The sequence below is a fragment of the Onychostruthus taczanowskii genome, unplaced genomic scaffold, assembly GCF_017590055.1.
Source record: "Onychostruthus taczanowskii isolate IOZ18803 unplaced genomic scaffold, ASM1759005v1 scaffold96, whole genome shotgun sequence".
Taxonomy (NCBI): domain Eukaryota; kingdom Metazoa; phylum Chordata; class Aves; order Passeriformes; family Passeridae; genus Onychostruthus; species Onychostruthus taczanowskii.
The window spans coordinates 2,472,381-2,486,006 of NW_024507657.1; the positions used below are offsets into that span (position 1 = coordinate 2,472,381).

General features: G+C 42.6%; 1 protein-coding gene across 2 annotated transcripts; it reads right to left on the reverse strand.

Moving 5' to 3' along the window:
- Window positions 1–248: 248 nt before the first annotated feature.
- ENC1 (ectodermal-neural cortex 1) lies at window positions 249–13,386 on the reverse strand. Of its 2 annotated transcripts, none has more exons than XM_041426953.1 (3): window positions 13,251–13,386; window positions 6,842–8,655; window positions 249–3,380 (listed from the first exon to the last, which is right to left on the reverse strand). In XM_041426953.1, exon 2 carries the CDS (start codon window positions 8,641–8,643, stop codon window positions 6,874–6,876), a length of 1,770 nt encoding a protein of 589 aa, XP_041282887.1. In that variant the 5' UTR covers window positions 8,644–8,655; window positions 13,251–13,386; the 3' UTR covers window positions 249–3,380; window positions 6,842–6,873. The 2 variants fall into 2 exon arrangements, with proteins under 2 accessions (XP_041282887.1, XP_041282888.1); XM_041426954.1 differs by lacking the exon at window positions 13,251–13,386 and adding an exon at window positions 9,548–9,671.
- Between the last annotated feature and the right edge of the window lie 240 nt (window positions 13,387–13,626).

A 13,626-nucleotide genomic window follows, 5' to 3' on the forward strand; every position in this document is an offset into this window, starting at 1 on the left:
TTAAATGTTTTGAGGCTCTCCGAATTTTAACTGCTGAACTTTGAGATAGAGATCATAGTAAGAGCAGCAGAAGAGAACAAAGGGAAGGAAAGCGCAGCTGAAGCAGAAGCTTAAACCAAAGCATTTAATTGCATGTTGCTGATGTGCTTCTTTTAAGAGGACATAAAAAAGGGCATTATAAAGGATTCAAAGCATTTAGTGGTGAGGAAAGAGGGGAGGAAGAGACAACACTTCAAATAAACATTCCATGGAGAGGAAATATCTAATAATTTATTGACCTTCAGTTTCACATTGTGAAAAAAAGTGAGTTTTACAAAATCTTAAGACATAGTAGCAAACAACATAGACAATTTTACTTCTTCACTTGCAGTTTTCTTTTAGCACATGAACCACATCTTCAATGGCCAGGAATGGGAACATTATTCTGTTCTAATCACTCTTATTCAGACAGGTGTCAGACATATAGAAAAGGGGCTGCACAATTACACCAGAAGAGGAAGGCTGTCCTTTGTTACGTGTTTCTACAGTAACCAGCCTGCAAAATAAGAGGAACCTTCCCATCTTATGCCAGGGTTTTTGTGTGCACTCTGCTGTGAACTGCTTCTAAGTCTGGGGTGTTTTGCAGGGCTGAAATGGTCAAATAGTCAGCCAGAATTCCCACAACAATTCATACAGCGAGAGCCTCGTGCAGTCCCTGCAGAGCCAGAGGCCCACCCTGACTTCAGTTTCCTTCAGCCTACACACAGGAATTAATTGAGGACTTGAAAGCAGACCACAAGTTTGGAAACAGCTGCAGAAAATTCATCCCACTTTTGGAAGCTGAATGGTTCTACAAAAAACAGATTTCATAAGCTAAATAGTCAGATGCAAGGCAGCTTCACCTCTGGACTCTGATCAGCTTGACAGAGAACACATATCTCAAAGCTACATGTCCCTGTTCAAACACAGGGGCCCCTGGGGACCCAGTTCTCTACTTCCTGGTACCTTATGTAGTTGCTAGCGCCTGGGGAAAGGACATGCAAAACACAGGAAGTCTGATTTTATGGCTCCCTTCACTCCTGAGAGTGATCCACAAGATGAAAGGCCAACAAAAATTCAAGGCTGTTTGCTCCAACATGGGAACCTGTGCAGGTACAGGGATATAGAAAAGAGACCTATCCTAATCTGTTTTCCTATTGCTAAAGGTCAGCTAAGTGGGGGACAAGGTTAGAGAGGCAGTGGGTTTAAATACTTTTTAAATCTATCACTTCAAGGAATCAGTTTCATCAGTGGAACTACAATTTTATCACATTTAGCCGGAACTCACCCTTTTAAAAACTGCAAATGACTGCTTATTAATCAATCTTCTCTCGGTATTCACAGAACTCCAAATACTTTATTTCTGAAATGTAAAGAGTCTACTCCAAACAGCAAATCAAATGTAAGGCAGCGCAGAGGAACTTCCAGTGACCAATGTAAACACTTTCAGATGACAAAACTTTCACAAATACAGCTACATCACTTCCACACAGAGAAAGGCAAGCATCACAAATGTGACTATTTTTGTTTTGCATGCACACATGCAGCTGTTTACTTATACCACAGCACACACCAACCATGTTACTGAATGTGCCAGTTTAAGTGGGCTCCAGAAACATTTAAGAAAAAACACAATACAATACAAGCTTCATTACAAAGATCTGGCAAAGAAAGTACCTGTGAAACACAAGCTTCTGAAATTCCTAAGAAAAAAGAGTAGCTTCATCTCTCTCCAAAGACCAGAATAATAAGAAACAATTTTATTTAAAAATCAAAGTTTGGTTTCTCAGGATTATCTGAGGCTTCTGAGCAATCAAGTGATTAAAGACACACCTGGATAACAAAAATAAAAAGCAGCAGAGTCTGAGGGCTTTTTTTTTTTTTCTTTTTAAGATAAGAGGTTTGAAATTCACTTTCTATCCCCATAAGAATTTTTCTAGAGCACTTGGGTCTTTGACATCTGGCCATTCAGATGATCTGAAATCCAGATGGATGAGGCAATCCAGTCAGTGCAAAATTGCTGCTCTTTCTTCCTCTTTTTTTTTTTTTTTAAGACTTCATCATTAACCTATGTTGAGGTTTTCTTTTTTTTTTTTTTATTCTTGAATCACCATTCTCCACTCCTTCAGGACAATGTGGCTATATTGTAGGTAACCCTCCTCCAACCCAATAAATAAATAAATAAGTTTGGACAATGACTTCATCTGGGCTTGGTATCCAGAAGCTCTTCCACAGTATTTGCGTTGCAATCAGGAAGCTGCACAAAGCGAGTGTTGCAAGAGACTTTGGCTATTTCCAGGTTAGAAATTGAAAGGCATGACCAACAAATGAAATGTTGCAAGGACACCATCTACAAGACACACCACATGCAACCTGGGGAGCTGGTGGCCTGAGAAAGTGACCTCCATGGCTTCTTCCTTTAGTACACTTCCTTTAGTAATTTAAAATCCTGTCTTGTAGTCCTTCCATTTCCGACTGGGAAGCCACTCCTCCCTCCCACCTCCAACTGTTACCCAATAGTTTTCTTTCTTTGTGCAGCAGAGCAAGTCAGCAATCACAATATGTGCAAAACATACAATTCACACAAGCCCTTGCAACATGAAGACAATTGCAGGCATTGTTTCAGCATGCAAGCACTGAACAATAAATAACTATATCTACAACAAGTAACATAACAGGAAAGGGACAGACTGAATTATAAATACAGGGAAGAACAGGAACAATAAGCATTTTGGGGCTGTAATGTTTGCTCCCCACTGTTGCAAAAACATTTCACCACTGGACTGGTCCTTATGAAGCAGAAGGTCACTTACTGCACACAGGACAATGCAACACAGGGTGTAACAGATGCTGTAGGCACTGCCCACAGGCAAGCACACTCCAGTCAGCAGAGTTCAGCAGCAATGCCGCTGTATCTTCATTCACAGCAGCATCTTGCTGTTTCAGACCTGGCCTGCTGCCCCTGCAGCTGGCGCTGGCACTTCAAACCACCACAAAGAGAGGTGACAACCATTTCGAATTTCACATAAAAACAGTGGGGTCCATGGAAATCAAGTGATGTGTGGTGCACAGCTAAGAGAAGCTCTGTCAGTTTTTTTCATCTTTGAAGGGCTGATTAACACGGGCATTAATCCACAATTACTAGCACAAGGACCAGATCAGAGGTTTGTCCATTCATATTTAAACCACATGTTGAAGTACTGAAGACAGGGGTTTCTTCTCCCATTCCTTCATCTCTAGGTTGGATAATTTACAAGGTGCAGATGATTTTCTTCAAATGCAAGAAACGCTGAATGAGTTTTCTTCATTAAAACTTCTCCAGATCTGAGGTTCCAATTATCTTCTCCAAATAAAGGAGTAAACTGAAAGAGGTGGAGAAGAAGTGGAGGGAAAGGAGAGAGAAATTACTTAAAAGGTTTTGCTGCAACAATATACCATAAGATTTTTGTTAGATGTCAAAGAAAATCTAAAAGCTAGGCTTTTGATACAGCCCAGTTGATGGGCTTCCCGGCCCTCCCTGAACCTCAAGGTTTTTGTGCAATAGCCAACTACTAATACATAAACAAGCCAAGAGCATAATTATTTAGGGTCAGATTCTAACTTTATTATTCTATTAACATTGCTCTGCAAACCATCCTATTGACTGCAAAAAGATTGACCAATGTTTTGGGTATAAATTCAGTCACTTGAAACCTAAATCAAAGTGGCCTGATACACTTCAAAGTGATAAGCCTCTGTATCCTGCATATTTCTACATTTTTATGTTCCCCCAAAATTTTAAAAAGTTTGTGGACTTGTTTTTAAGCAAACAACATTTTGTAACTTCTCTTTCACAAAAATCCACATGAACACTCAGTGCAGAGCTTTTTCTATACCTCAGCCAAAACCAACCTGGCTTGAGCAAAGCAGAAGGGAAGCTCAAGGTGTCTTGTCCCAATACCTCTGTTCTCCTAAACAAATTCTGAATTGAATTTACTCACAACAGAGAAGGCCATAGAATTCCCTTACTTAAAATACATCTATTCTTCATTTAAGCAGAATTCTGTTTAATTTCTTTTTAAACAGCAATACCATCCACCAATAAATCCACCCTAGAGTCCTTTATAAAATCAATTATTCAATGAGAGACTCAGCCTTTGGATGCTGAGATTGTGCAGCTTTTTCACTGTGAAGCTATATCAAAATTCCAGCTTCCAAACCATCATCAGTTCATCACAATAATTTCTGACAGCACTGCTAGAATTTTAGAAGGCAAATCCAACTTCATTACAATGCAAATGAGCTCTAGTGCACTCACAGATCCTTTGAACACACCACATCTCTCTCAGGCTGCGATGTCTAAGAACAACAGAGAACATTCACAGGAAACAACCCAGCCTACATAACAGTCCACAGTGTTTTTGCAAGTGTGGGCTATTTTTTTAATGTCTAAATAAAGGGTCCACCCAGTGTTGATTAGTCTTTTCTAGGCATTCCTCAGTACAGCATGACACTCTTCCCATCAAAACAGATTATCAACACTGAAGTCAAAACAGTGTTTCTTGTCATGGGATGAACTTAAAAAAAAACTATAAATAATTCCAAAACACGGAAAAAGCCCTACCCAAAACTCCCAAGTTTGAGGAACAAGACAAAGCAGACTGAAGTCTTCCTAAAAACTGTCAGATTGGGGCCACACAGTGCCACGAAAACAGTGTAATCACAAGTAATTTCCTTTTTGGCCCTCCCACCCACTGACAAAGCAGCAGGAGTCAGTAGGAAAAAAAACAACCTACTTACTGGATGAGCACACAGCACTGGAGAGATTTCAGACTACAGCTACATTCAGTTATCTTGTGTGCTAGTTAATCCAAATATCTTGTGTGTTAGTGAAGATAAAATAATGGCTTTTAACAAGATACTGCAGAGTAAAGCAAAGCTTTTTGCACCGTTATATTCGGAGAACACTTTTTCAAAGTAAAACACTCCCTCATGCACTGTAAACTCCAGAACAATTAAGTGAGACTCAGAAGAGTAAGTCAATATTTTTCTTGGCACAGACCTGAGTCCGGGCATTCAATACTGCTGTTCTGATAACACTGAGAACTGCATAAAGTCAGTAATAATACAAATTAACTGAAGATATCGAGATGTAGTTCCCAGCTAGGGAGGAAGCTGACGCACAGAAATGAGGGCTTCCATTTGCTGTTGGGGGGCAATTACAGCCAGTAATCAGGACCTGGTAAGTTTCTAGAGTTTGCTCTGCTTTCCAAAGAAAAGTCTGGAAAAACAAAGTGGGGAGAGGGCAGAGGGCAGAATGTTTTCAAGGCAAACAACCACCTGAGAGCAGAGCATCGTGGCACAACACTGCCCAATTTCACAGTAGATTTCAAAGCTGAGCTGCTGCTTTGCATGGGCCCAACCTTGTATTCTTTACTCAATCAATACTCACAGTCAAGTGAAAGACAACTACAGGAGTAACTGTCTGCCCTATCTACACTGCCTCAAAGACCTTTGGGGTTTGCATTTACTGCAAGAGTCATGCAAATGTCTACTGCTGCAAAAAACACCAAAAAACCTTCCCAATGATCTGTCCCAAACAGTAGAACCTAGAGAAGTCTTCACACACAAGTTCTTCTTCCTATATTCTGGAGAACCTCTTCAGTCTGAACTTTTAGGTAACCCAGAGGCACATGAATATCTTGATTAGTTACTGCAACTGGATTTATTTGCATTTTTCTTATAACCTGCCTGTCTTCATGGGTACAATATACACTGCTCAAATCCAAAAAGAAACTACCATTCACAGGACATTGATTATATAGGATCAAGGACATCACTATATTTAACAGTTATTATTAACAATTAATGGCAGTAACTGATTTTGTACTAAAGGCACAAGGAGGAAATGGGGAATAAAAGCAACACAACACAAATGGGAATCTACCAGTTTTGTTGCAAAATACACAGATGAATAGTAAAAATCTTCCCCCCTCCTCCCAAAAATAAGAAATGGACAACAACCCATCAAGCAAGACGAAATTCAGACTTGCTTGTGAGAAGATACAATGCTGAAGTTGCATCTGGTAAGAACCTGGCCGATTATGTATAATTAAATTGTTTTGGAACAGTGTGTGCAATAGACTAGTAATTATTTCAGGCTGCAATATTAATTACATATCTTCCTGACACTATACCTAGTTCAACATATATAAGCATAAGTATTTTGAAAAGTCTGTATCTTAAAGCGTTACAATGGAGAAAATGCAACCTTAGTCCATGGAGATGCAATCACACTGTCTAGGGGAGATTGAAAACTAGGCCTGAACTCCATGTAAAACACCTGTCTTAAGACAGCAGCTTTCTCTAAAGGCTGTCTACATGAAAATTCAAGTGAATTCACTATCATGCTTCAGATACAGAATCTACTGTATCTTTTTCGGGTACTGCTACTACTAGGTCACAAAGTGACCTAGTCTCAGTCATCAGACAAACAGCAGTGGAACCTTTGTTTAGCATGTATTTAGTACTTAAGAGCCAGAGTCAATTTTCAAAAGATTATCTGCATTTCCACACAAGTTGAAAATATTATTTTTGCTCAGTCCCTTACATCTAAATCATACAGGAAAAGGCTTGTAAAGGCGGGTGCACGATATGTAGCAAACTACTTCCAGGATCTGGTGCTGTCACAGACGTGGTGCCTGGCTTACAACAGCCTGAGAACGTGTCTCAGGAGGTCCAGATGTAAAATTGCATTCGACATCCTCACCCCTCCTCAGAGCTGCTGCTGATAAGTTTTTTGAAAAACATTACTACAGTGAAATTCAAAGGTGTTATTTCTTACCTGATAACTTGTAATTGCCAACATATACACAATTAGGAGGGGAGGTGCTTCCATGTGCTGACAAATGCTGTGGGAATTAATGAATAGGGCACAGTTGTTATGCTGTTCCATACATCTAACGTGGGATCGTAGCAGTCCAATGTCTTGCACCTCTGAATGCCAAAGTAGCCTCCAACCACATACAATTTGTTTCCAGATGCCACTGCATGGCAGCTCATTCGCTTTGCTGTCACATCTCCCACCTTAGTCCACTGGTACGCCTCACTGTTGAATTTATAAGCAGAGCATGCAGAGAATTCAGTATCTCCACCCATAATGAAAATCTGGTTTCCCAGAACAGCTGCAGCCGTGTAGCGCCAGGGCTGGGGGCAGGTGGCCGGTACAGTCCATCTGTTTTCACACTGATCGTAGCACTGGACTTTGGGCAGCTTGTCATGGCTAACACTGGTACCACCAAAAGCAAACAGCTTCAGCTTCGCACTGACTACAGCTGCATTGCTTACTCCCTCTCGCAGTGGGGCAACCATGGTCCATTTGTTGGTCACGGGGTCATACTGTTCTACTTGCTTTAGTGACACTGAAGGGGAAGCTGGAAGGCAACCAGTTGCTGCCGTGTGCCCTCCTACTACATACAAACAGTGCTTAAGTTCAGCAGAGCCATGGCCAAACCTAGCTACCAGCATGGGAGCGGCCTTCGACCACTCCTCATGAAGGGTGTCATACACCCAAACATCTTTGGAGACTCCATTTTCTGATCCTCGTCCCCCAGTGATATACACTTTGCAGCCTATGGCACAAGCACTGAACTCTTTCCGTGGGCTTGGAATGTCAGCCTTCGGAATGATCTCCTTTGCCTTTTGATCCACCAAATACAGCTTGTCACACATAAAGGTTTGGCCACCCAAAAGAAATAGTGAATGGCCAGTTTTTCGGGGTCTGGCACACAAGCTGGTGACCACTCCATCATTTTGTAAGATCTTCAACTTGCATCTTATTGATTCTTCTACAATCTCCTTGCTTTTCCTTTGCTTGGTGATAAGTTCTTCCATGGCCACATTCTCCATAAGGTATATAGCTGGCAGGAGGGCCAGTCTCACTGTCTGCAGTAGCTCTGGCAGGTAACAGTGACGCTTACTCAGGTCATAGCTGACCCAGTTGATAGCCGATTCATATACCAGCCTTTCATCTTCAGTTTCTAATTCTTCACTGGAAAGGAGCTGCACTACCATGTCTTTTGGCAGTTGCAGGAAGTCTTCGCTTTTACTGATACTCTGGAAGTTGCTAAGGCACATCCTCCAAGAGAGCTCATACAGCTTGGTACACTGATGAGCATCTGACAGCAGCAGCATACCAAGACAGTTGGTGGGATGAAGGTTTTTCTCCAGAAACTCCGCACAAGCATCCCGAATGTCCTGAAACTCCAGCATGTCACCAGCCTCCAGCAGTGACTCTGCATTTTCCTCATTGATGATAACTCTGGAGGAATATGCGTAGTCCAGAAGAAGCTCCAGGACTTCTGGGTGAATAGAATTGTGAAAGTTGACTTCACTGTCCTGGCTCTCTTTCAGTCCTCCGCTGAACATTGCTTCAAAATAGCGGCTACAAGCAGCTAGAACTGCTCTGTGGCAGGGGAAAGACCTGTTTCCAGCATGGAGAAGTACATCTGTAAAGAGACGCTGCTGACGCAGGAGGTTTAGGTGAGTAAGGACACTATCAGCATAGGATGACTTGTGGAACAAGTATATGTTTATCGAGCCAGTACTGGCCCTGGACTTGCGATTTTCATGCATGCTGACCGACATTTTCTTTCACACCTATAAGCAAAGAAAAAATTTAAAATAAATAAAAGTCAAGATCATTACTAGTTTTACATATCAAAAAGTGGGTATATTATTCACTATAGGATGGGGGAGAAAAGGCCTTAATTTACAGGTGAGTGGACAGAGAATTACATCTCCCTTTGGCATGCATTTATTTTTTTGTAAGCTGAGATTCATAAATGACATAGTCTAAATTTGTTGCCCAAGAGCAGGTTTGTCTTGGGAAACCTGATCTCCAACTTTCATAGCAATATAGTAAGCAAGTAAGTTGGAGAAAGAAAATGAACCTGGACTGATTTTCTCACCCTTCCCCAACCTAGACCAGCTGATTCATTACACACATACACAGGCACATGCTTGAAACATTCTCCTGAACTGAATCATAGCAGGAAGAGCTACCAGACAGAATACCTAAGGAATGTCAAAAGCTGCACAGAGAACAAAAACCTACTAATCCCATTAGGAAGCTTCCCTTTGGTATAGTGATTCCATATGCAACACAAAATGAAAAAAAAAAGAAAAAAGCCAACCCCAAACTTTAAAATAAAGTCCTGGTATCACACATTTAGACTTGTATGACTGTAAAAAAAATTAGGATTAGTAAATTCTACAGATTCCACCCTTATACCACAGAATTCAGTGTCTGCTTGTTATAGTGATATAACATACACATAGGCAGGGTCAGCAGAAAAACAAGTTTTGACCACCAGCTGAAGTCACTGAGACACTGCCTCCAAAGCCATCTGGAGAGTCAAGTCCTCAGAGCTTAAGCCATTACTCATTCTGAACTTTTGAAGAGGCATAAAACTATCCTACCCCATGCTGCCCTACTCCTAACAAACAAAACCCTACTCAGATCCTGTTTAGAGGTGAACATTACTGTTACCTGCCATAATATCCAGGTCTAAGTTAAATCTGGAAACTTGCTGTGATTATACCAAGAGTCAAGTCAGAATAGTATGGAGTATAGGGTAAGCGAGGAATATTGGCAGTGATATAAAGCTAATGGCCAAAAAGCCACAGTGCAAATAGTAGGAGATGAAACACAAAGAACTCTGTGCAAGCTATGGCTGTGACTGGCACTGAAATAATCTCACTCCTCTCTCTTCAAACTCTTTTCTCTTCACAGAGAAAACTCAGTGAAAGTCAAGAACCAACCTGACTAATTACGATGCTATTTGCATGTCCAGAGTACCTTTTGCTGCACTTTTTAAATAAAGAGCTGGCCAAAAGGTCTATCTGGAAAGCATGCAATGTCCAAAGTCAGAGCATAAGGGGCCACTTGTGAAGGTTTTTAATGTGGATTTACTTTGCTCTCACACAGACACTTCCATATACTTAAGCATCTTTAACCAATAGTGAATTGTAGAATTTCATTTCCATACTGCATGCTTCAAGATAATACAAGAGCTTTACAAGCCTCAAAACCAGCATTTTTAATAGATGTATTTTTCTAGATCTATATGATCAGGAACACTGAGAAAATTGAAACCACACGTTTAATTTGGACAGCAGACTCCATTTCAGAACAAGCAATCTGTGTATATGGAACATGCAACACCTGCAGTCTAACTGCAGCACAGCCAGTACTGTCCTCTACACTCTCTGTGCTAATATAATTGATTCACCATATTGAACAACAGCAAGTCTATGTTTCACCTTTCCCTTCAGTTACAGCAAAAAAAGCCCTTAAACCCAACTTAAAGTGAAAATAGAGAGACAGCTTACTGTAAAACTACCATAGTCCACTTCCTTTAATATGAAACAAAATTTGCCCTATGAAACTTAACTGGGATTGAAAATAACAAGCAACACTGCCCAATATACAGTGCACTATCCAAAGTCCTCCAAAACAGAGAGCAGTCCTACACATCAGAGCTACAAGGCAGAGTATCTGTCTCACTCTATCATTTTCTAAGCAAAAGCTTAGAAAGGGATCATACCAGTGCTCCCTAGGCCAACCTATTAGATGCACTAAGCACAGAACAGCTCAAGTCAGCTGGTATGTCTTCAAAACACAAACTCTTTTACAAGGAAAATTAAATGACCTTTAATGAAGTTGTATTGTCTGGCAAAAAAAATACCCAGATGGCACTTGAGTCTTGAGCACTAATCTCAGACTAAAATAACCCACTTAACCTATAGCCAAAAATAAGATACTGACCATTTACAGGTTGAAATCTCCTGGAACTGAAGGATTACAGAAAGGTCATGGCCTGAAATACTAGTGTACAAGCAGTTTGATGACACAATAAGAAGCTGAACGCTTTACTGTCAAATTTTTCAAACTTTTCCTTAAATGCTGTTATGATGGAAGGCACAGTATTCACTGGATCTCTACAGGCAGGTTTTCCTCACACTGAGGACTTACTCTTTCAAGGTTCCTCACCAGGGAGCAGGATGGGAGCTCAACACCCCACTGATCAGAGACAACAGAATAACCAGTATCTGAATATGCTCACTGCTCCCCACACTCCATTCCAGTTAACTGAATGTGAGTGTAGACATCACAGTCTAGGCATGCCAGGATCTCTATGAAAACACAGGTTCTCTTCTTTGCCCCCACATATTGGGGGAATTCAGAGTTTACTGAAAACTTTCTTTCATCATGCACACAGGGTTCAGGAATAGGGCAGGTACAGTTCATATCAGAGGCTGCCGATTCAGGGATTTAGATCTTTCACCAGGCTCTGCACTCCCATGAGCAACACTTATTCAGCACCATTCAGAACGAGCCCATAACCACAACAAAATAGAGGCAAACATTAAAAAACCACCCTGCAGTTATGCATACAGTGGAGGCTAGTGAACTACAGACCACATGCAGAGAGGAGGAACAGATCACTGTCTGTTACCCAAAGCCCACCCACAGCCATGGTAACAAATACCACCGTAAAAAAAAAAAATATCAAAAATTTGTATAAAAACCCCTCCCAAACAGCTACTGAATACAGCACTTGGTATTTCACCCTACTGTAACAGAAGACTTAGTCTCTTGGTGCAAAGTAGATTTCACATTTGTTGGTCTTGAACTGTTCCTGTAAGATTGGCTGTATTATCACAATGTCATCTATTGAGAGGAATTCAAAATATGCCAATTCACATTTAAGATAAGCTAACGTATTTCCGCAAACAGAACAAAGACATATATCTATACACATCTTTTTCCTCCAGTGTGGTGCTGAGATGAGTTTGCACACGGACTAGCTGAACAAACATCCTTAGAAGCAAGCATCATCACTCACTAACAAGCAGTGTAAATTGCCTGAGTCTTAGTAAATTAGGTCAATCCAGACTCTTGGAAGAATACTAAAATGCAAAAATGACATATCCAATTTCTCTGCTTGGTGTTGGAAATTATGCAAACCTCAAATACTTCACTTCAGCCGAGGTAATTTACTGTCAGTGATCAAGTGTTCATCTTGAATAATATTAGCCAATTCCCTTCAGGCATTTCTTTCCTTAGAAATAGTATTTGTATGTAAAAGACAAGAAGCGGTCAGTAAATTACAGATATAGATTTTATCTAGGAACAGAGGTTGAACCAAGACTTTGAGTTATAATTATACTTCAACAGGCTACTTGTCACAGCAGCCCAGTAGTAAACACTACTTTAAACAACAGGCTCCTTGTCCTACTTAACAGTTCTACAGCATGCAGGTCTCACCCTAAATCAGATGAAAAATTAAATATTTTCAAATTACTGATACATCCCTGATGCATGCTCATTTTAATACGACTGTGTAATTACACAGTGGTGATTGCGTTTTTCTTTAGGATCAGTGAAACAGCTGAAAGAGAGGAAATCTACTAATCATCCCACCGATGTAACTAACACCGCTTTCAATTGCTAATATCAGCGTGACAGAGGCAAACCCTGACACTGCCTAAAGTCTTCAAACTCAGTGGCTGCCTAGGACCTGCAGCGAGACAGAAAGCAGAACACGCTGCTCCTGCTAGGAATGCACTACAGCTCACCACATGCAAACAAAGAAACGCAACTCTAAATTCCCCTCAGTTCGCCCCATCAAAACGCCTAAATAACTCCGTCTCTGAGAAGAAACTTAATGAACTTCTTCCCAGACTGATATAAAAACCAGTGCGAGAAGCTAAAATGCATTTAGTTTGCTTTACAGAGCAAAAACCACGTGCAAAAGTTTCTGTACCGGCGCAGGGAGAGCAGCGCCGCAGCCAGCTCAAGGAGCAGCGAGACGCTCGCTCATTCCCTGCCCTGCCTCACGCCCGCTGAGGGATGCTCCGGGGCCCCGAGCGGGAAGCTGAAGCCCAATGGGGAAGCTAGCAGCCTCTGTAACAGGAGTCCACGCTTTCCAAGGGCAGCGGAGTACAGGAGATAGCAAACCACCGCGAACGCCTACCCACCAGTGCCCCGCTGGTACCCGGCGTTCCGGACAGGGCGGAGGAGGACCGGCCTCCGTCTGTGCCGGGGACGAACAAGGCAGCCCAGCTCCAGCCGGAGAAGCACTGCCGGCAGCGCGGCGGCAGCTCTACCCCCAGCTCTGCCCCCCCAGCTCTGCCCCGCCGCTGCCCTCCCGCCTCCCCTCCGTGCCGGGCGGGCGGCACCAACTCACAGCAGCGGCTGCCGGGCGAGCGCGGCGGTCCCTGGGCGACGCAGACGCCGCGCATGGGAGAGGAGCTGGGCTGTGCCGGCTCGGCGGTGCCGCGGAGACGCGGCGGGCGAGCAGCAGCGCCGGGCGGAGCTGGCGCCGCTGGCGGGAGGCGGGTCGCGGAAGGAGGGCGGGAGGCAGGGAAGAGGGACAGAAGAAAGGGAAAGAGCGGCTGCTGCTACTGCTGGCACGGCGACCGCAGCTCTGCCCCGGCGGCGAAGCGGAGAAGGAGTATATGGGCTGGGGGGGCGGGGGGAGGCTTTATGCAAAGCCTGTGAGTGACAGGCAGGGGAGGGACGGCAGGACGAGGGCAGCGCGCTCGCAGTTGCGGTCCCGGTCA